Genomic DNA, 23,658 nt, shown 5'->3' on the forward strand with positions numbered 1-23,658 from the left:
AGCGCCTCAGTTAAAGAGAAGTGGCAACACAGAGTGCATGTGAACATCCTCTCCTCCGCTTTAATACCAGTTACAGCGCAAAATAAACATAACTAAACATCTGAAGCTTTGTTAAAATACACAGTACAACTTACCGAAATCCGTATCATGTCTTGTGTAATAGCTCAATCAGTGTTTCAAAGACGTCAATAAAACAGCTTGTAAACAATGTCAAGTAACGTCACATTTACCTCAGAAAAAACATATTCAGTGACCATAAACTCATTAGTCAGCTAGAAAAGTGAACTCTAGAAAGCAGCATTCTGATAAATATAGCTATTCACCATTACATATTCATTATAATGTTCTTCAATATTTAATGCATGTTTGAATAAATCAGTTATGACAGCCACAATTTAAATGTTTATATTTAAAAAAAAAGAAAAAAAAAAAAAAGAATTGGAGTAGAAATATGATTATGCAATTCTAAACTTTATTTATTATAAAAAAAACACATAATTGAGTGTAATTTAAGTGTTTGTATATAAATAAGTTAATTAATTAACCTTCAATATTATAGTAAAGTAGTACCAACTGACTCCCATGTGTAGTTTACAGCATTAGTTGAGAGATTTTTTTCCTCTAGAAAATTTGCCACGACTGTAACTGATATACTACATCCAAAATAATCGATATCGAATCGAAATTATAATCGAATCGAAAGCATGTGAATAGAAATCGAATCGAATCATTAAAATTGTGTCAATACAGCCCTAGTAACCAATATGAAAAAGAGACATCTTGAAACAAATGATGCAAGAATTTTTTATAAGAACTAACTTTACTTTTAACCAAAAGTCCTTAATTTTTGAACAACACATTTTTTTTTTCAAACCTAATTTGCAATGCATGTTCATTTTAATTTTGTTTTGTAGTACAATGATATTCACATACTGTATTTTAAGTGCCTACATTAGTGTATATAAGCTGTATGGTTGCAATGCATTTTCACTTCACGTTTGCATTCTGTATTAGAAACCAAATGTGTATTTAGTTGTTTAGTAGTCCAGCATACACTAGTACACTACAGTGGCCAACTGTTATGGTTTGCAAACCCCCTTTGTTAGGAGATACTGTTTTGTCTATAATTGGTGCTTGGCTAATTTAAAATTGATGTGACTAGTTAAGGCCATTAAGTGTGACTTCCCTACTAAAAGTTTAATTACTTTTCCTTTTGTTTGGAAGGAAATATTTTAAGGCAACTGGGAATCAATCTCTATCAAACGTGTTTGCTTTCTTGATGTCTATTCATTGGGCACTGCATTAACAAAGTTAATATTGCCTTAATTATTTAGCCATTGCTGAGAATTGATTGTCCTGCACAACAGGAGAGGAGGCCAGGGAAGAGTTTTGCTAACAATCAGTCATTAAGCACTGCCAGAGCAGGAGCCAGCTTTCAAAATGCCCTGCCTTTAGACTCATTTTAGGCTTGCTTAACTCTGAGTGCAGAAACATAAGGAGAGAAAGAATTGGCATGAGTGTGCAGAAACTGAATCTCTAATTGAAAATACACTAATGGAATGATGAAGCTTGTCTTATATTGACAAATAACGCTGGCATTGCCTCCAAGGCCTGCCCCATGCCACGTTTGCCATGTTTGCTTCTAGCAGTAGAGTCACTCATTAAAGCCGTTAGAAAAGATAGATGGTGAAAAAATACGGGCAGCATATGCGAAGAAATTTGCAAGTATAAGAAGAGAGCTGCAGTCTGTGGACAGAACGAGCCGTGCTAACAGAAAATCTATACGAGGAAACGGCATCGACTTGCTAAAAATTATTAATCTTCCCAGACAAAAAACTCATGCAGGCATTACTTTGTTACGATACAAAAAGCCTCCAGCCGCATCTAGACGTATATTCTTCAAAACAAAGAGATGAGTTCAACTGTGAAATAGTCCCAAAACAAGCAGTAAATTCTGTTGGTTGTGGTGAAAAGTGCAAAGCTGTTTAAACTCGCATTAAAAAATAACAAGCAACACCTCTCTATAGTCTGTTGTCACATTTGCGCTTGACAACATGTCAGTGCTGCACGTAAATAAACTGTGATAAGTTTTTATGGCAAAACTTTCAGACTTTGTCATTTAAATTCCGTGTAAAAGGAGCAATTTCTTGTGAGTGTCAGACAGTATAATAAATTGGTTAAGAAGTGAGAGAGTGCAAATGAAAAAATTAGAATAATAGTAATAAACAACGCATGTAAAACATTGTATAATAGTATCTGTAAAATAGTAAAATGTAACTATGCAGTTATATTTAAACATCTAAAGCTGCGTATATGTAAATACTTCTATATTTTAGATGTCATCAATATGCCCATATTCTATGTTTCGGTGAACATATAATCATACACAACAGCTCAAAAGTTTGGCGTTAGTAAGACATTTTTAAAAGAAAATAATACTTATTAAACGGATAGTTCCAGCCCTTGATTCTGACTCATTGAGCTGCATTTGAAGCTGTTGTAAAATTCCCAAAAACATACAGCTAACTGCATTACATAAGTATCGCTGCACCACTGAATGTGTATGTTGCCGTGTCTGTCTTAGCAACCACTCTTAGAAATGTAAACATATGTTTGTTCTCAACTAATTTTGCTCATTGAAGCTTACTGCATTATGTAGAAGAGTATTGTGAGAGAGATATCGGGTGACTGAGTGTATTACCTGCATTCAAATTTAGCATTTTCCTTCAGGTCAGTCCTATGTTCATAATAAAAAAAAAACATTTGAATGTCCGCTGCGATCTTGTCCTTTTAACATTTAATGGGTTTTCCCATGTCCTGCTGACACTGACAGCGCTAGTCAAAGCATTTGTCATTTGCGTTTTGTTCAGCGCTCACAATTCGATATAAAAGTCTTTGTGACTGAGTGACTCACTCATAAAGACAATCTTTGCCGCCATCTAATGGCGTAATAAATGTAACTTCTATTGCTGGCGTAATAAATGTAACTTCTATTGCTGTTCATAGTCAGAGACTATTTCCTGCATTTTCCAGCCTTTTAATGATTTTACTTCATGAAAGTTGCATTGATACATATTTTTTGGCTTTAATATTTGTATTGTGTGGTAACTGTTTTATAAAAGCAATAAGCCCTGTGAAGCCGTGGTTTACAGTGAATTTAAAACAGGCATGACGCGGAGTGCCTAAAACCCCCTTAGCTAACAATGCCCCTTAGCTGTTATAAGTTTACTGTAAACCACAGCTTCTTGGGGCTTATTGCTTTATTTTATTCAGCAAGGATGCATTAAATTGATCAAAAATGACAGTTAAAGACTAGTACATTGTTACAAAAAAAAAAAAAAAAAAAAATCCATTTAAAAAACCTTCTATTCATCAAAGAATCCTAAAAAAAATTATTAAGCAGCTCAACTGAATTCAACACTGGCAATAATAAGAAATGTTTCTTGAGCACCAAATCAGCATATTAGAATGATTTCTGAAGGATCATGTGACACTGAAGACTGGAGGAATGATGCTGAAAATTCAGATTTGTATCACAGAAATAAATTACATTTTAAAATACATCCTAACAAAAAACAGTTATTTTAAACTGCAATAATATAATTACAATATTACTGTTTTTACTGTATTTTTGATCAAATAAATTTAGCCTTGATAAGCACAAAATACTTCTTTTAAAAACATTTAATATATCTTACCTGCCCCAAACTTTTGAACAATAGTGTACAACAAGCAATCAGGGTTTTTTTTTTTTTTTTTGTACTAAGAGCTGGTTCTATATTTATATAACAATTTGCATACTGTTAAACCATTAAAGTTGATTTCCTATTCTGTTATTGAATAGCATTAGTATGCTGAATCGCATTGCTTTTTCAGACATTAAAGGCTATGGATACTGAATCAAACAACAGACATTTTGTATTTACCATATGAGATTTTGGTCTGAAATAAAAAAAAAAAAACCCTGATGTATTAATAAAATTATGCCTGCAACCTGTAAAATCATTTCTCTACTGTAGTATTATATTGTATTGTCTTTGCTAAAAAAGTGGGCTGAATGGTCTTAACTGGCAGTGTGTATTATTATTTTTTTTTAAACTAGCCTTAAAGGGTTCACCCAAAAATGAAATTTCTGTCATAAATTACTCTCCCTCATGTCGTTCCAAACCCGTAAGACCTTCGTTCATCTTCAGAACACAAATTAAGATATTTTTGATAAAATCCAAGTTTTTAAACATTTTTTTATCTCCCATAGAAAGCAACGAAATTACCGCATTCAAAGTCCAGAAAAGTAGTAAAGACATCATTAAAATAGTCAACGTGACTACAGTTGTATAAAATACACTGTATAAAAGTATAGTTTTCCTAGTAGCAGGGTTGTAGGTGAGTGACATGGTCTTGTCACATGTCAGACAGGAAAATTGTTTGCTAGGGTCCACTTAATACAGAAGGAAAACGAAGAGGCTAAGAGGCCTAGAAACATAAGAACAAAATAGCATGACGTTTAATTCAGATGACCTCTCTGGTAATCTCTGTGTCGACACTCAATCTTGAAATCTTAATCACCCCGACAAAGGGTAAATAACACTTGACTCTACTGGCTAGATGAATCACTCAATGTTCCTGAAGATGAAATGGAAGATAAAACCCTTCTAGACTACAGTTTTGTAGACTTCTAGAACTTTTGTAGACTTCTAGACTACAGTTTTATAGACTTCTGTGGACTGAAAATATATATCAGCTATTTCTAGTTGAATTTTTTAAGGAATATATACAAAATCAGATATTGGAATTATAACCGGAAAAATCATCATTTTTAATTTGTTTCATTTTTGTTACTTTATCCAGGATGACTTTATTTGATTCTTTTAGGACAAATGAAGTTTCAATTGGAATCCTGTAGATGTCTTTATTTTTTACTACAGACTGTCTTTAATGAGCTGGCTCTGTCGTAAAGCCCTGCAATAATAATTTACTATGAATGAATACACAGGAACTACTAATTAATATGACTACAAATGTTTCATTGAATATAAGCCTCTCCAATTAAACAGTAACATCCTTAAACAAAGGTCTTAACTGAACAGGCGGCGTTCTGTTTTAGTTGAATGTTATTTGGATTAACTAGCAGATGTTTGAGTGGGTGAATGTGATGATTCAAGCATGAAAGTTTAGGTTCTCTTTTCTTTGCTGATTTGAAACCAGACTGCCATACGCACTGCTTAGTTTCTCACTAGAGAAGCTTTTCCTAGATCAGTGTACAAAATGTGAGGAAGCTGACTTACCCAGTGACTCCTTTGATCTTGCTGGCTTCCACGGTTGCAATCGAGTGTTTGGCTCCGGACTGCACATCCCATTCAACCTTCCACTGGTCACTCTTCGACTTAGTGCTGAGGAGGTTCACCCCTTTCTTTGCTTTCACCCTGTGAAAGAGACACAGAGGGTTTTATGGCTGGAGTCCAACAAGACTGTTATGGATTTAAATGTTCAGCTCCAAAAAGGCTACCCCTTTAACCGTTTAATTTTGCTACTCAAATGAGCAAGCTATGCATAGCTATGCAAAATAGTAAACAACAATAATAACAACAACAATAAGATAATATAAGAAAATCAAATAAATTTTAACATTAATGTAAAATAATAAAGCAAAATAAAGACTTGCAGGAATGGTTACTGTTATATAAATCCACTCCTTCAGATGCTCATTTATACAAAGATTGTCAATCTGTGCTGGAAACCAAATCCAATTTCCCATAGATAGCTCACATGACTTCTGCATCTTCATTATAACCTCTGAGACCTTACATCTAAAAAAGCATCTTCTGTGCATCAATTTATGCACGCTAAAGCTCATACTCATCATACATTTCCCCTCTGTCCATTAAAATTCATTTCTCTGATCCGCAACCAGATTCCGATGATAAAATCCCTGTGGAACACACCCCCGCTCTTTCAGAGAAGCCATAACTTCAAACACCACAGTCGTGCTGTGTTTCCAGCAGTGTCATGTTTCAATGGATGGAAGCTGCTGCTGCTTTGGGATCATACATGTGCTGCTTAACACCTTGAATGGGTGCAGTGACACAAGACAGTAAATGATGTGTGCTTTAGCCTCTGGATTACTGACCACTCTCTGAGTTCCTATCTGAAATCTACCTAAAGCATGAGTAAAATCACTTTGATGTCTGCCTGCACCAAAGAGCCATTCGGCTGCAATGCCGCAAAAACGGTGGACCGATGTCTCATAGCACACATGCGAGATGTTTCATTGAAAAAGAAACATTTTAAGCAAAAAGCTGAGAAAATCAGATTCAGAACAATGATCAAAACACAAACCGATTACATTGAGTCCATCAACACCCCCGATGCTTGCACAGTCCTATACCTCATCTTGGGTCGGCATTTCGATCTGTAACGTTATGCAGTTTTGTTTAATATGCTGTTTAATATTTGCTGATCGATGTATTTTACGTGTGCATAAACAATGCTTTTATCGCTTGTTTTTGCTTCTTTTTCACCTGTGTTTTGATCCGGAGATTCTGTACTCTTTCAGAAGATGTGTATAGCGCCCCCTAGCGTATAACAGTGAAAACATGGATTGCCAGAAATTTCTGTCAATGGCAGGGAGGCATTGTGTCATAAATGATGGAAAATTGCGTCAATGTCAGGGAAAGAGTTAATGTAATTATTTATTGAACACAAGTGTGTTTTAGCATATTGTTTTATATCGAGGGGCTGTGTTTTTAAATGTTGCCATCCACAGCCAACATTTTGGAAAATTTTCACAAAAATTTCATGGCCTCTTTTTTTAATCAACACTTGAATGTGGATAAGCTTAATAAAAAAAGGCAAAATTTTGAACAAAAAGCTGAGAAAATCGTTTTTGTTTTTCTTCAAACACTGTAACGTGCATAAGCAATGCTTTTATCGCTTGTTTCTGCTCCTTTTTTGCCCATGTTTTATCTGGAGATTATCTACTCTTTCAGAAGTTGTGTAATAGCGCCCCCTACCATGTAACGGTATTTCAGTTTCATAAATGTCAGAAAATTCCGTCGATGGAGGGTAAAGAGTTAACTGTGATAAAATCGCTGTAACGCATGGCCTCACATTGATCATTGCTTTCATTTAATAACTAGCTTAAAACTTCACAAGAAAGTTCTGTAAGGCGGCTGTTCAGCAGTGCTGTAGGAGCCAATGGGAACTGCACTAAATGGTTGACCAAACACTCATAACATGACGAAACATTCATTGATAGCTGAATCTGTCTCCAGGATTAACCTCAGACCGGTTAACCTCAAAAACTCCGTCCTTTCTCTTTGAACTGCTGCTTCGAATTGCACTTACCTGATAAAAGGCGGCCCCTGCTTTGAGGAGTAGACCATGACCAATAGCAGAGGCTTCAGTCGCCATTTCAACAACTCAGTCAACAGAGCCTTATCTCACCCCCTCAGCCCTTCCATCAAGCACAGTATTGATGATCATAAGCTGTACTGCACTTTTATAAATATTAAATATGAGAAAAAAGCAGGTCTGACAGCAAAGCATGGCTCGTTTTCAAATCAAACACAATATCTTTTAGATGGAGCGATAATAACAGATTTTTGATGTAGCTCTTCACTTTACACTGTGAAAAGCTGGAAATGTAGATGACTTGCAGGCAACCTCATCATTTTGTGTGATGATAGACAGTACCGTGCAACAATTAAATTATTCAATTTATTAAACATAGCGCTGAATTACTTTATCTTTAAAGCCTTACATTGTCCACATTAATTAACAGTTATCCACACTTAACCGTCAAATTTAACAAATGTCTTGCGTCTTCAGGCCATATGCTACAGATTTTCATTAGCTGGAACTTTTTTTTTTTAAGAAACAAATTAGCACTTAAAGGGATAGTTCCAACCCAGTCTGGGTTGGATAGTTCACATAAAAATGAAAATTATCCCATGATTTACTCACACTCAAGCCATCCTAGGTGTATATTACAATCTTCTTTCAGACGAACACAATTGAAGATATATTAAAAAAAATCTCCTTAGTTCTCCAATGTTTATAATGGTTGTGAATGGGGGGGCCATGTTTAAAAAAAAAAAAAAAAAAAATGCATCCATCCATAATCAAAGTAATCCTATATAGCTCCAGTGGGTTAATAAAGGCCTTTTGAAGCGAAGGGATGCGTTTCTGTAAGAAAAATATTCATGTTTAAAACTTTACAAATCCAAATAACTAGCTTCCGGCGGACGTACAAGTCGATTTGCGCCAAATGAGTAACCCCTGACGCAATGTATGACGCAGGATATAGGAGTATCATAAGCTTTGACACCTCTCACGGTTCAAACAAATAAGGCTGTACAACAAACTCAAGCTCCTCTTCTCTTATATTGAAATCCTCAGACATTTCTCTTTAAAATTTCTCGTTTTAGACTTACAATTAGTGACCGGTGTTTTGTTTTGCTCTCTCCTCTGCACCTGCCCGTTCATCATCCCGCCATTGCATCGGGTTAAAGGTTGCTCTTCTGCCCAAATCGGCAGTATGCGTATGTTCGTCCGCCGGAAGCTAGTTATTGAATTTATAAAGTTTTAAATCTGGATATTTTTCTTACAAAAACGCATCCCTTTGCTTCAAAAGGCCTTTATTAACCCTCTGGAGCCATCTGGAGCCATTTTTGGATGAACTATCCCTTTAAAAGCACAAACACACAAAACAAGTTTCCACAGTGCCTCCTCTTTATATATACTGTGTATATATACACATATATATATACATTGTATGGTGCAAATTTCAAAACAAACGTGAGCAAAATAATCTGTTCAATTCCATAAGGCCATTAGGAATGTGTACCAATGATGTTCACTTTAAAGTCGACATGAAAACAAAACTGACCTGAATTATTTCTTAAAACACGCTCTTAGCCTTCCTGTGAAAGATCATTGCATGAAAAAAAGTGTTTTTGTAACCTTCCATCAAAACATTCCAATTGAAGCTTGTTTCCGCCATGGAATAAAACATAAATAAGGTGGGGTTTTTTTTCTTTTCACAATTCTGACTTTTCTCTCTCTCTCTCTCTCTCTCTCTTTTTTAATATTTTTTAGTTTATATTTTGGACGTTATAAGAAAAAAAAAAATCAGAATCAGAGTTATAAACTTGCAATTGTGAGAAAAAAAATCAGAATAGCGCAATTATATTTCGCAATTCTGACTTTTCTTCTTAGAATTGTAAGTTATAAACTCGCTATTGATAGAAAAAAAGTCAGACTTGTGAGATAAAAAGTTGCAATTACCTTTTTTAACTGTGTTCGTATCTCGAAATTCTGACTTTTTTCTCGTAATTACGAGTTTATAACATGATTCTAAAAAAAAAGTCAGAATTGCGAGATAAAAAGTCACAATTACCTTTTTTTAATTATTATTCTGTGGCAGAAATAAGCTTCCATATATTATTGGAAGATTATCTGTGTACATTTTACAATAAAATACAATTTCAGTCTTTCTACTTTAACATTTCATGTTTAATTCAATGTGTTACTTGCTGTTTCTTGGTAATTATTGTGTAATTATTTATTTACTAACAATTTCTGAATGACAATAATTTCAAAGTAAATCCTACACCATTTTTTCAGTGTATTAATGAGTTTCTACAAAAAATTAGAACGTTAAACAGTCTACAGCTAATTAATTTAGTTAATGATGCTTATTATTTTAATATTGTTTTTAATTAATGTAATTAATTATTGAAAACAGTTTTATCATATTACTATTATTTTTATCAAGAGGCTGCATTGCAGTGCCTGAAACATCCTTAACTGTGATGATATTGTTGTAATTAATGACCTCACATTGATTATTGCTTTCTTTTAAGAACTAGCTTAGAACTTCACAAGAAAGTTCTGTGAGGTGGATGTTCCACCTCTGCAAAGACTTTGCATTTCAGAATTGCTCTCTTTTTTCTAAGAATAATCAGTAAGAAATTTCAAAAGTTTGGGTTCAGTCATTTTTTATTTAAAAAAAAAAAGAAATTAATACTTTGATGCAGCAAGGACACAATCTTATGCAGCATTCAATTGATGACAAGTGACAGTAAAGACATTCATAATGTTACAAAAAGATTCTATTTAAAATTAATGTAAATCTGTTTCCACAAATATATTAAGCAGCACAATTGTTTTAACATTAAAAAATACTGTAATAAACAGTACATACCTGACATACTGTAATGAGTATGTTTCAAAAGATATTTACCATTTGACAGCCTGTACATAAACAATGAGACTTAAGCTTATAGGGCTGATCTAGTATGTTTTCACAGGAATGGAAACTATGATTTGGCTTTCTGTATTTAGAACAATGACCAGACACTAAAGTTGCCTACAGCAGCAGTGTGAAACACAAGCAGTGATGAATAACTCTAGCCTTCACCGTAGTCTCTTACCATAAAAATTACCGTAAAAAACCCATAAACAAGCAGGATGAGAAATGTCAGCAGATGCATGTCTCTAAGGCATTAGGCACTCACTCCCTCTTTCTCTGCATTACTGCAAAAGCTGTCCCTCTCTTCAATGTCTAAATCTGGCCAGCAAAGATTTTTTTCCACCCATTTGTAGAACCAGGGCTTTCCATTAGTTCCACTAGAGAAAGGGCCACTTGACATGAATAAATGATCGCTGGAGGTCTGCAGGCATACATATCGAGTCACAACACACAAAGATTAGTGCAGTGTCACTAGAACCTCCTCTTTTAAACATTAAAATGACATCTTTAAGTGGCACATACTGTATATGTGAAATCCTTGTCCAAACAGACAATAATAATTTGCTTAAAAACACCAAAATTCATCTAAACATCTACAGATCAAGTTGCATTTTTATCACTGCTGTGAACTACACTGAAATCAAGACGGTATCAATGTCAGACAGCATTAGTTCCACCAACGCCTTCCTGATACTGGCCAATTCCGTCTTGAATCAGTATTTTTAGACCATATAATTGCATGTATATGAGTTCTGCCTCCCATTTAGCGCCACATAACATCTGTTCCATAACAAGTGCTCCATATGCTCACCAGCTCACAATTATGAAAACACTAGCAACAACATTTCACTATGAAGATGCCTTTGAGTCTCTTTGGATTTATTTTAGTTGGGTTTGAGTTATTTTTTGTTATATATACATATATATATATATATATATATATATATATATATATATATATATATATATATATATATATATACACATATATACACACACACACACACATATATATATATATATATATATATATATATAGGTCTCATTTGTTAAGTCATAATTTATTCATTTTGGTGTTGTTCCAAAGCCAAATACTCTTCTTTCTTTTTCGGACCACAAAAGGTCCGATAAAGGTCAAGCTTTTTAAAAAAGACAAAAACGTATCACAAAATGATCCCATGTGACAAGTGTCGTTTATTCCAAGTGTTCTGGGGTTTGGTGAAAAACAAACTGAAATTTAATGTATTATTTAATGAAAATCCTGACCTTGACCATTGGTCTTCTGTGCACGGATACATGATCTTTAAGGTCCAAAATGGTTCAGCTCCTGTGTATTTAACTTCTATTGCCCTCAGTCTCAGGTTTCTCCAGAATGTGTCTGTGAAGTTTCAGCTCAAAATACCCCACAGATCATTTATTATAGCTTGTCAAATTTGCTCCTATTTGGGCGTGAGCAAAAATATGCCATTTTTGTGTGTGTCCCTTTAAATGCAAATGAGCTGCTGCTCCCGGTCCCCTTTCCAGAAGAGAGCGGAGCTTTAACAGCTCACACTTTGGTTGCTCAACAACAACAAAGCTAAGAGAATCTCACGCAGCCAAAATGAGGATTGTCAGTAACGGTGTTCAGCCTTACATTGTTCAAACTGGAGTCGGACACTGATGGAGAGACTCAGGAACAAGTTACAACTTTTAGAATGAAACTGGACGTTCCTGAATGGTTAGTGGATAAATTTATGTAGTTGCTGTGGAGTTGATTCAACTTATCATCTAAAATGTGCCGTCATGTTAATCTTTTGTGCAAATCCAGCATTGAATTGACCCTCTTTTGTGAAGCAGTCCGGCGTAAAATTACGGCATGGCAACAACATGGCCTCACCCCTTTGTTGTGTGTTCTCGGGGGCAGGGTTTATGTAAATTTTAGGGTTAGTGATGTCACTAACCAGGGAAGAAGCTCATTGTAGTCCCTACCAGCCATTTGTTGTAGTCCTTAAACAGCTAATTCTTTAAAAGAAAATATCTCCCTTTGCATTGAACTTTGAGCGTCATAACTTTGCAGATGTTGTTTATGCTCAAACAGCAACATTACACACTAACTAAAGTTAGAAAAAGTGAAATCATAATCAAGGACCCCTTTAAGGTCACAAAACTCTGGACTTTGGTAGTACCTAGGATATCTAAGTCCACTAAAGGAGGTAGAGCATTTTCACATTTGGCTCCTAAACTCTGGAATAGCCTTCCTTATTATGTTCGGGGCTCAGACGCACTCTCCCAGTTTAAATCTAGATTAAAGAGACATCTCTATAGCCAAGCATTCACACAATACATCTAATAACCTTGTACAGTTATATCAGATCACATGCACATGATTATCTTTTGCTTGAAATGTTATGAACAGCAGCTATGCTAATTATTTCACATTCTACCTTGGGATGCGCATCCCGAGGTATCTAGAGAGTACGCCAGCTCCAGTTTGGATCCAGCCTCTTATGAAGATTTCAAATGACCCAACACCTGTGAAGAGATGACGCCAACCGCTGCCAGGACTTCAGATGATGCCAACTCTGAATCAACATACACAACTGCCAAATATCTATATATTGTAATCATTATGATCACGATTTGTAATAACTACTTTAATGACCTCATTGTTTCTGTCTAAATGAATACATGATGTTAGCTATCTGCATGATTTGTATTATCTTAGAACTGTAAAATTCTGGACATATGGACATGACTTGGACACAGTCACCTCTGATTAAAAAATTACTCTAAATTATAATGTAGAAACATGCATTTTCTGTAAAGCTGCTTTGAAATGATATGTATTGTGAAAAGCGCTATACAAATAAATGAATTTAAATTGAATTGTAGCATTAAACATTGACTTGTTTGTCTGAGCATCAAAACCATGCCAACACAGCAACCAATGTCATGTGTTCAGGGTTATTTTCAGGCATTACATTTATTTGGTGCTGCTAGAGACACAGAAAGTACTTTATTATTGTAATTATTTTAATACATTTTTTACTTTTAGATTTTTAGTGCTGTCAAATCGATTAATCGTGATTAATCACATCTAGCACAAAAGTTTACATAATATACACTATATTGCCAAAAGTATTCAGGTGTTCCAATCACTTCCATGGCCACAGGTGTATAAAATCAAGCACCTAGGCATGCAGACTGCTTCTACAAACATTTGTGAAAGAATGGGTCGCTCTCAGGAGCTCAGTAAATTCAAGCATGGTACCATGATAGGTTGCCACCTGTGCAATAAGTCCATTTGTGAAATTTTCTCAATACTAAATATTCCATGGTCAACTGTTAGTGGTATCATAATAAAGTGGAAGCAATTGGGAACAACAGCAACTAAGCCACGAAGTGGTAGGCCATGTAAAATCACAGAGCGGAGATTCATATCATTCTCTTCACAGGTGTTGGGTCAGCGCATGCTGAGGCGCACAGTGCGCAGAAGTCGCCAACTTTCTGCAAAATCAATAGCTACAGACCTCCAAACTTCGTGTGGCCTTCAGATTAGCTCAAGAACAGTGCATAGAGAGCTTCATGGAATGGGTTTCCATGGCCAAGCAGCTGCATCCAAGCCTTACATCACCAAGTGCAATGCAAAGCATCGGATGCAGTGGTGTAAAGCACACCACCACTGGACTCTAGAGCAGTGGAGACGTGTTCTCTGGAGTGACGAATCACGCTTCTCTGTCTGGCAATCCGATGGACGAGTCTGGGTTTGGCGGTTGCCAGGAGAACGGTACATGCCTGACTGCATTGTGCCAAGTGTAAAGTTTGGTGGAGGGGGGACTATGGTGTGGGGTTGTTTTTCAGGGGTTGGGCTTGGCCCCTTAGTTCCAGTGAAAGGAACTCTTAACGCTTCAGCATACCAAGACATTTTGGACAATTTCATGCTCCCAACTTTGTGGGGACAGTTTGGGGATGGCCCCTTCCTGTTCCAACATGACTGCGCACCAGTGCACAAAGCAAGGTCCATAAAGACATGGATGAGCGAGTTTGGTGTGGAGGAACTTGACTGGCCTGCACAGAGTCCTGACCTCAACCCGACAGAACACCTTTGGGATGAATTAGAGCGGAGACTGCGAGCCAGGCCTTTTCGTCCAACATCAGTGCCTGACCTCACAAATGCGCTTCTAGAAGAATGGTCAAAAATTCCCATAAACACACTCCTAAACCTTGTGGAAAGCCTTCCCAGAAGAGTTGAGGCTGTTATAGCTGTAAAGGGTGGGCCAACTCCATATTAAACCCTATGGATTAAGAATGGGATGTCATTAAAGTTCATGTGCATGTAAAGGCAGGCGTCCCAAAACTTTTGGCAATATAGTGTATGTGTGTGTATATATATTATTACATATACAGTATACACACACAATATATTTAAATATAATAATATATACACACACATGCATTATGTAAACACAAACCTTTATGTTAGATTCGATTAATCGCGATTAATCGATTTGACAGCACTAATTTTTTTATTTACATACTCCCGCATGCAAGACTGTGTGTTGTCCTCGTTTGACTGGCCATTTGAGACAAACGTCAATAACTCATCACATGATCCGGCTCATTCTCTGTGTGTGATTGTTTCGTACTATTGACTAGGAAGCTTCCATAGTGACAGATGTTTATTTTGCACAATTCAGAATACTAAGATCTGTACTATTCAAAATACTGTTAAACTAAGCACAATGAAAATGACAATGTGAGAGAGAGACAGAAAGAGGGTATGCTGGCACCGAGTTGAAGAGAATTATAGCATTTCTCTGTCACTTCAGAAGAAGATTTAGAATGGAGTGAGAGAGGGCTGAACCTGCCAGCGAGGATTTGCGCAAATATGACAATTCATCAAAGGAGAAAAGGCAAATATTCAGAGGAAAATGATTCACCATTTAACTTAACAACACAAGAGCATTCAGAATGAGATCATATCTAGTCAATCTATTTGACTTCCACCATATCAAACAAAAACGCAGGCAATTTGAAAATGCGACATCTGCTAAAATACAAAGGGGATATACCACCATCCATATTCTTTCTGACAGTGTAAAATGCATGTGGACTATATTTTTAGGTGAAGCTTACAAAAATATTCAATAATAATAATAATAATATATACAATACCATTCAATAGTTTGGAGTCAGTACATTTTTTTTTTTTTTTAAGAAATTAATACTTTTATTCAGCTAGAATTGATCAAATGATATAGTAAAGTATTTTACATTACAAAAAAAAAAAAAAAAAAATATATATATATATATATATATTTTAAATCAATGCTGTTCTTTTGAATCCTGGAAGAAAAAAAAAATCAAATGTATCAAAATGATTTCTGAAGGATCGTGACATTGAAGACTGGAGTAATGATGCTGAAATTTTAGCTTTGCCATCACAGGAATAAATTACATTTTAAAATAAATTATTAAACTAGAAAACAGCTCTTTAAAAATGTAATAATGTTTCACAATATTACTTTTTTTTTTTTTTTTTTTTTTGGATCAAATAAATGCAGCCTTTGTGAGCAGAAGAGAGAGTGTTGATTTTGATAAAATAATAATAATCATTATTCTGTCTGGCTAGGTTGTAATATAGAGATGAAAATCATCTTGTGCACATTGATAATAATTATTATTTTAATTTTGATTAAAATCCTCATAAATTAAATGTTAAACAACAAAAACTACCTGGCCTAACTAAAATAATATATCAATTTTACTTTCACATTATTACAAGGTGGAAAAATGTGTTTAATTTTCATGAAAATAATGTCACAATGCAAAAACTCGTAATGGTACACTCTATCCAATGTAATCAAAACAATAAACCTTTCACATCAACATGATATTACATAATAAGCCTTGATACAGGACTGACGCAGAGACTAAAGCAGCCCCCTCTACCCCTGTTGGAAAGGTCTTTTGCTCTCAAAGCAGAGAGAAAGACAGAGAAAGAAAAAGAATGAGCCAGAACGATACAGGGAGAAAAGACAGAGGGCGAGAGACCCTGAGCAACAGTGTAGCAGAGAGAGAGAGAAAGCCATGCAGTGGTTTGCAATCCTCCTGCCTGGAACACAATTATTCTAAGTAGCTTTCCCATCAGTAGCAGGCATGAGCGGAAGACCCTCGGGTGAGCCAAAACCTTTTCTGCAGAGGCAATAGGGGGGGAAAAAAAGCAGCTCTCCAATTTATTTGATAAGGCAAGCGGAACTCAGTCCTGCCAACTGCTGCAAAGAACAGGAAAATCACCCTCATACCCTCAGCCAACTCTCGCCAGGCAGCTGACATTTCATTGGCCACTTCAAAATCGGGATATGAAGATCATATATGATTCATATATATTTTTGAAGTGTGGGAAACAAAATCCTTCTTCAACTGATGGGGAAAAAAAAAATTCAAAAGAATAATCTGAAAATGAATCCTGATCAAGAGGAAAGCTGAAGCTAGCACAGCAGTTGTCTCAAATCTCTTCTTGGACCACACAGAGATTCCAATGGCTGACTGAACTTCTTTTGGGAACTCATTTGTAAATATTATACATCTTGTTAACCATCTTTCTCATCAAAATATGACTACAATTTTAGACTATATCTTATCAGATTATATAACCATGTCTACAAATTAACCTTTCTCTTTCTTTTTGTTTACAGCTAGCTTGTCTTTAGCAAGGTTATGATTAGCCTGATCACTTGGCATAACACCAAATCACGCTGTACATCATTTTCGGTAACACTTCAGTATAGGGAACACATATAAACTATTAACTATGACTTTTCCCTCAATAAACTCCTAATTTACTGCTTATTAATAGTCAGTAAGGTAGTTGTTAAGTTTAGGTATTGGGTAGGATTAGGAATGTAGAATAAGGTCATGCAGAACAAGGCATTAATATGTGCTTAATAAGTACTAATAAATATCCAATATTCTATTAATATGCATACTAATAAGCAACTAGTTAAAAGACCCTAAAATAAAGTGTTACCTAATTTTCCTATCCTATTCAAATTCTTACATATATTCCACTGCAAAATATCTCTGGGATGTTCACAGCCACCGTTGTCTGAAATAATGACTGATGGTTTATTTAACAGAGAAAATGTGTGAAAATTATAGTTGATGTTGGAGGATATTATATAAGTGTCATGTCTTTAGTTTAAGCCACGTGTGATTCAGACCTTATTCTAAGTACCTCACACTCACAATTCAATAAAATGTCCAAAGATTTTTGTTTGGGCATTTCCTCAGCTTGGCTGCCTCACTAATGCTCCTTACACTGAGAAGACTGCAGGGAGCAGCAGCAAGCATGTTATTGTTATGGCAACCAGATGTATTGCTTGCTGATTTGCTGAACGAGATGGAAAGTATCAGTAAATCAATTAGCATTAGCAAGTAAATGCTTTCCTTCTCTATCATCAATGTCATCCACTGAGAACAAAAAAAAATAGGACACTGTAGTTAGAAAAGGACATTTTAATGAATTATTTGGACAAACTTTTGTGAAACAGATGTCTGGTCGCCCTATAACTAAAATATTATGAAACATGAGGTCTGTGGTATAAAGCTACAATTTAATGGCATGCTGTTACAACAATACTAGCATACTGTCGTTCTACACACGCATGAGTATGTACCCATCATCTGTAAAGTACACACTTTTAGTGTAGAAGTATGAACTGAGATGCAACACTAGCATCATAGTCTCTACATGAGAGGGACCAGATCTGTCAGTGGAAACCACAGGAGGACACACATTGTGATTAAGTACTAATCAGATTGGATTTTTATGCAAGTTCTAAGAGATTTTTCATCCACATTTTCACAAGGCCCCCTTGTTTTCATCCCCCACCACCTCCCCCACTCTCTCTGGCCTCACTTTCAAAACTGAGAGGCTGACGCCATAAATTAATTTGATGGGAGGATAAATGTCAGGCCGAGCACTTCTGAAGATCAACCAAATATCAGTTTCTTTTCAACACTGAATCAGTGTCAAAACAATTAAGAGAACCAATTTAATAGGACAGATGAAAAAGCAACAGACGACCAAGTGAAATCAAGTGAAAGACTTTTGAGAGCCCTAATGACCACTCTATGGCCACATGGTTCAAGTGACCTTATTCTGATTTTTTCCTCCCATGTGGCACAGATCGCATATGACCCACGAGGAAAAGTGTAAGCAGGAAAAAAAAACATTGATTCTGATATTCTAAGATCGGTTTCAGGCCTCATTCATATATGGAAACAAATCTGATATGAATCAGAAAATGCATTTTCGTCTGCCATGTAAGCTGACAGATCAGATATTTCCTTGTCAATGCGAGTCTTACGTCATTGAAAAAGTGACCGGTACGTCTACCATGTGTTGTTTCACCAAGTTTATAGTGTAAATGCAGATATCAGATATGGGGCAACTTTAAAAGAAGGTGTAAGCTGGCAAGTAAGTATTTAAAAAAAAAAAAAAAAAAAAAAAATCAGATATAGTCAACAAATCAGAATTCAAGGGCATCAAGTCCTGCAGTGTAAATGTGGCCTAAGAAGCAAAACTTTGAGGCAAACTGTGTATTGTGAGCATGTTTGTCACAGGGGTTTGCTAGAACACATTATATGAAAGAGTATCTGAAAGAGAAAGAAAGAATAAAATATAGATGTAAGGTGTGTAAAAAAAAAAAAAAAAAAGTGTAATGTGAAATTTGAAAATGTAATTCCGGTAAGGACTACACACAAAAACACTCATACATCTCATTGTCACTTGAGCCCTTCAAGTGGATCAAGCCTCAAAAGTGAGGTGACAAAACTAGCACAAGAGCCTTTTCTAATTAACTCCTCATGGCAAATGCAGCAAAATACCAGTATCTGTCTTCTTTCCATTCACCCACTTCCCATTTCTTTTCAAAATTGAATCAGTGTCCAAGACAATAAGAGAATCAACTGTGTAACAGGGCAGATGAAAAAGCAACAGAGGACACTGCGAGACAGAGAAAGAGTAAGTGAAAGAGAGGCTTTTGACTTCTGAGAGCCCTTTACAGACCACTCTGTGAAACAAAACCTTATCTTGGTCAGTGACAAATAGTGTCTATGATCAAGAAAAGGAAGTCAAGTACTCTTTGTTTAAAAAAAAAAAACTTGGTCATACTTTAGATTAGGGTCCAATTCTCACAATTAACGATTAATGATTTTTGCCTCCTAATTACTGTTTATTAATAGTAAGGTAGTTGTTAAGTTTAGGTATCGGGTAGGATTAAGGGATGTAGAATAAGGTCATGCAGAATAAGGCATTCATGTGTGCTTTATAAATACTAATAAATAGCCAATATCACAGTAATATGCATGGTAATAAGCAATTAGTTAATAGAGAGAATTGGACCCTAAACTAAAGTGTTACCAAAAACGTTAATACCATTTTCAGGGGAGTGTAAATTTAAATATTAAAAATGAACCATTTAAAAAGTAGGTAATTAAAATTAACCATTTGAAAAGTAGTAATATATTTTCCTTGCACTTTACAATCCATATTATTATTAAAAAAAAAATATTTTAAAATATATATTTCATGGTAAGGAGAATTTTTAAAAAAAAACGTGAATTATTAATTCATTCATATTATGTTTTTGGGGAGTCACACCTTAGGACATTTTACAACGTGAACTAACTTTGCTATGCTAATATTACTAAGCAGAGAAGCAGTTTTGTTAAAATATTTATTTTCCTAAGAAATAAAAATAAAACCAACCTAGGTTAAAAAAAAACAACAACAACAAAAAAAAAACATTAACTACTATACATACATTTCACTGCAGTTTCCAGCTGAAATGAACAAGTAAATGGCAGTAAAACACATACAACTTTTTTTCCTTTTCACACAAAATTATGATTACAGGAACAGATTATCAACTAATAAAGACATATTTACGCACAATACTATGTTATAGCCTCAAAATGCTTTTGCCACAGTCCATAACTAATATATTTTGATGTTTGCATCACATAACCAACCCTATGGCTTTTTTGACATAGTAAACTTGCTCTGTAGCTCACCTGGTACAGCTTTGCATTTGCGACGTGGAGAATCCTGTGAAACATGAGTCACAATAAAAGTGCTCAAAGACTTGTAGAAGCAAGCGAAAATGTCACGGCTGCTTCAGTAATCTCACGTTTGATTTTGTTGACACTATCGGTTAGGTTTAGTGCAGGGTTTCATGTAGCTGGTATGTTATTTTCAAACACGATAGAGCATTAACATTTTTGAGCCACTTACCAAAAATGTCACTTTCAAAGAGTCATGAAACATGCAAGAAGCAATGTAATATCATTACAGAAATGTCGCCACAGGCACGTTTTTTCCAGTCTGGTTTGAATAAAACATTCAAATTCATTTTTTTTTTTTTTCAAGAATAATGAGGTTTTGTTATTTATTATGATATCAGTATAATCAGTATAGTTGTATCACCCTGATATTTTTCAGTTTTTATTCAAGAAAATGAGCATTATTGACCCATTTCATGCTTACAGTTGCTTTAATAGCACAAAATTGCATGACAAATGCTCATTTGCAGGTGAAAAAGCATCTCTACCACTCATTGCTTGTCAGACTAATCAGACCTGTACGTCGGAGTGTCAAACCAGCAGAGGTGTGTGTTTATACAGCACCAGCACAAGAGCCTTTTCTCATTAACTCCTCATGACAAATGCAACAAAACGGCACATCTCGACTGTGAGAGCAGGCACATCTCTCTCACCTCTCTCTGTCTCTCTTTCGATTCCCCTTCTTACCACACATCAATAGTTATTACATTCAGACCACTATCTTTCACCACCCACCCTTGCCCAATCTCTTTTTTCCTTCCTTCCATCTCTCCCACAGTTCCTTGTGTGTATTTCTCGCTCGTACATGTTTTTCTTCTTAAATAAATCACCTCTTACAGCACAGATGCTCTATGAAACTTTCACTAGGCTTTGCTTGTGCCTCGTCTTGATAATCAAGCCTCTCTATCTAGAGGTGCTGAGAAAGGCTCTTTGCATTTATTTTTCACTGTTTCCATTGCCTGGAGTGTTATAGGGTCTTCGTGGACCAGCTTTATGATGGAGTCCACTTAATCATTTCTTGTTAAGACAGATCCACTCTAGTGGCAGTAATATGTGTTACATTGGGGAGTCGTTTTCTATGTGTTCTCCTAGGATAACCAGATGTCCCGTTTTTCCAGATACTGTCTTGTATTTTAAATAAGCTGAGACATGTGAAAAGCATCAAATGTACGGGACGGTCCTAGGAGAAACGGGACATCTGGTCCTTTTTCCTTTATTTGGTGTTGTGCAGTAAACCTAATTGTCCAGCAGGAGGCTTGTTGCTAGAAAGGCTCTAGTACAGCACAGTTGCATCAGTTCAAAAAGTCCTGGACCCCTTTAACAAGGTCAGCACCTTGATGACTGCAGTCAGGCCTGAGTCAGATTTTTCCATTTTGAACACCATGCCATAAATGAAAAAAAAAAACATGCAAAACCATGAATTTCAAGATGTAGTGTCTCACAAATGGATTTCAGTAGATGTAAGTAGTTCTCATTTCTATCCTATAAAGTATATATATTTGTGTGTGTGTGTAGGAATTTTTAGTAGAGTTGCTTCAACCCTGAATTTCTGTCGTAAAGTTTTTTGTGTAATCTTTAGATTAGGGTCCAATTCTCGCTATTAACTATGATTTTTGCCTCCTGATTACTGCTTATTAATAGTAAGGTAGTTGTTAAGTTTAGGTACCGGGTAGGATTAAGGGATGTAGAATATGGTCATGCAGAATGAGGCATTAATATGTACTTTATAAGTACTAATAAATTGCCAATATCCCAGTAATATGCATGCTAATAAGCAATTAGTTAATAGAGAGAATTGGACCCTAAACTAAAGTGTTACCAAAAACGTTTATACCATTTTCAGGAGAGTGTTAATTCATTCATATTATGTTTTTGAGGAGTCACACCTTAGGACATTTTATAACCTGAACTAAGTATATATATTTGTGTGTGTGTGTATGTAGGTGTATAGTAGAGTTGCTTGAACCCTGAATTTCTGTTTATGCTGTTTATGTGACATATTTAATGTTAAATGCGTCTAATGTGAGTTTGAATATCATTTTGTATGACCTTCATAGCCATACTGAAAGCGACAATGGACAATTTACCTCAGATCTTGCAAATAAATTAAAGAAAACAAGAATGTGTACTAAATGTAAACCATTTTAACTGTCAACTCAATGTGAACAAACAAGTGTATTCTATGACTATATATTAAAATGGTGCAATATTTATGAATTTGATTATACTTATCCATTTTGTTGCGAGTGTAGTGTGCTTGAAGAGAGACTCCACCCACACTCTCTTCTGATTGATTCTGATTTTGATTTTGTTGCATCCCATAGTTGTGTCACATCTGGTGTGGACAGACAAATTGCTTGTCGCTTGCATCTTATCGCATTGTGTCTGGTTAGGACATGGTGTTAGAAGGTAGCATAATTGCGCTGCCTACATTTAGCATGCTTATGTTGTGTTAAAATGCTAAACAGACAGTTCACGGTTTTCTGGAACAATTTTCAATGCTAAGGTGTCACTTTAGGTCATGGTTTCTTCATTTAAATAATGCTTTATTTTGTTTATTCAGGAAAATATGCCACAAAGAAAGATAAATTATTCAAGAAAACAAAAAGTATGTAATTGAGCAGACTCAAAGACTACTACTCTCTTTGATCTTTGGCTCAACCCCACATGCTCGTTCTTCTGTTTAATATACTGAGCCGTCCTCATGGTCACCTCTATCCTAATCTTCTTCCCCTGGCACTGCTTAAACCGTTGTGCATCAGTTCCTGTTTCTTCATTTTGTCCCTTCTCTCTTTTGCTTTCACGTATGAATGCACAAGCGCATTTGCAATGTGTACAAATGCATACACACCCATAAAACATATACACAAACGTTATCTTAGCTGCCTCTGTCCCTGGTTGTTTGTGTGTGTTTAAGTAGCTCTGGTCTAATCAGTCCACAGCAATGATGCAGTGATGACTCTGCACCACTGTTATTTAAACTCATGTGGACTTCGAGTGTGTATGCTTACAGGAACATTTTATTGCTCAGAGGTTGCACTTTTATAGCTCAGCAAACCTAATGTTGATGTTTTAATAGAGAGAATTTGGTCTGGGGTTAATTTGATAATTTGTGAGTTAATATTTAAATCTCTGAAATTTAAAGGATTAGTTCACTTCAAAATTAAAATTTCTTGATAATTTACTCACCCCCATGTCATCCAAGATGTTTATGTCTGTCTTTCTTCAGTCAAAAAGAAATTAAGGTTTTTGAGGAAAACATTCCAGGATTTTTCTCCATATAGTGGACTTCACCAGGG

The 23,658-nt window shown here is 35.5% G+C and overlaps 1 protein-coding gene across 2 annotated transcripts in view; it reads right to left on the bottom strand.

Annotated features, from left to right (window-relative positions):
- Positions 1-23,658, bottom strand: part of tmem132e (transmembrane protein 132E) — a 366,256-nt gene that overhangs the window by 49,406 nt on the left and 293,192 nt on the right. For both annotated transcript variants that reach the window (XM_051894027.1, XM_051894026.1), the window contains exon 3: positions 5,286-5,423. In XM_051894027.1, the coding sequence (XP_051749987.1) occupies positions 5,286-5,423 (138 nt within the window). The remainder of the gene's footprint in view (positions 1-5,285; positions 5,424-23,658) is intronic.

This window comes from Ctenopharyngodon idella, chromosome 5, assembly GCF_019924925.1.
Source record: "Ctenopharyngodon idella isolate HZGC_01 chromosome 5, HZGC01, whole genome shotgun sequence".
Taxonomy (NCBI): Eukaryota; Metazoa; Chordata; class Actinopteri; order Cypriniformes; family Xenocyprididae; genus Ctenopharyngodon; species Ctenopharyngodon idella.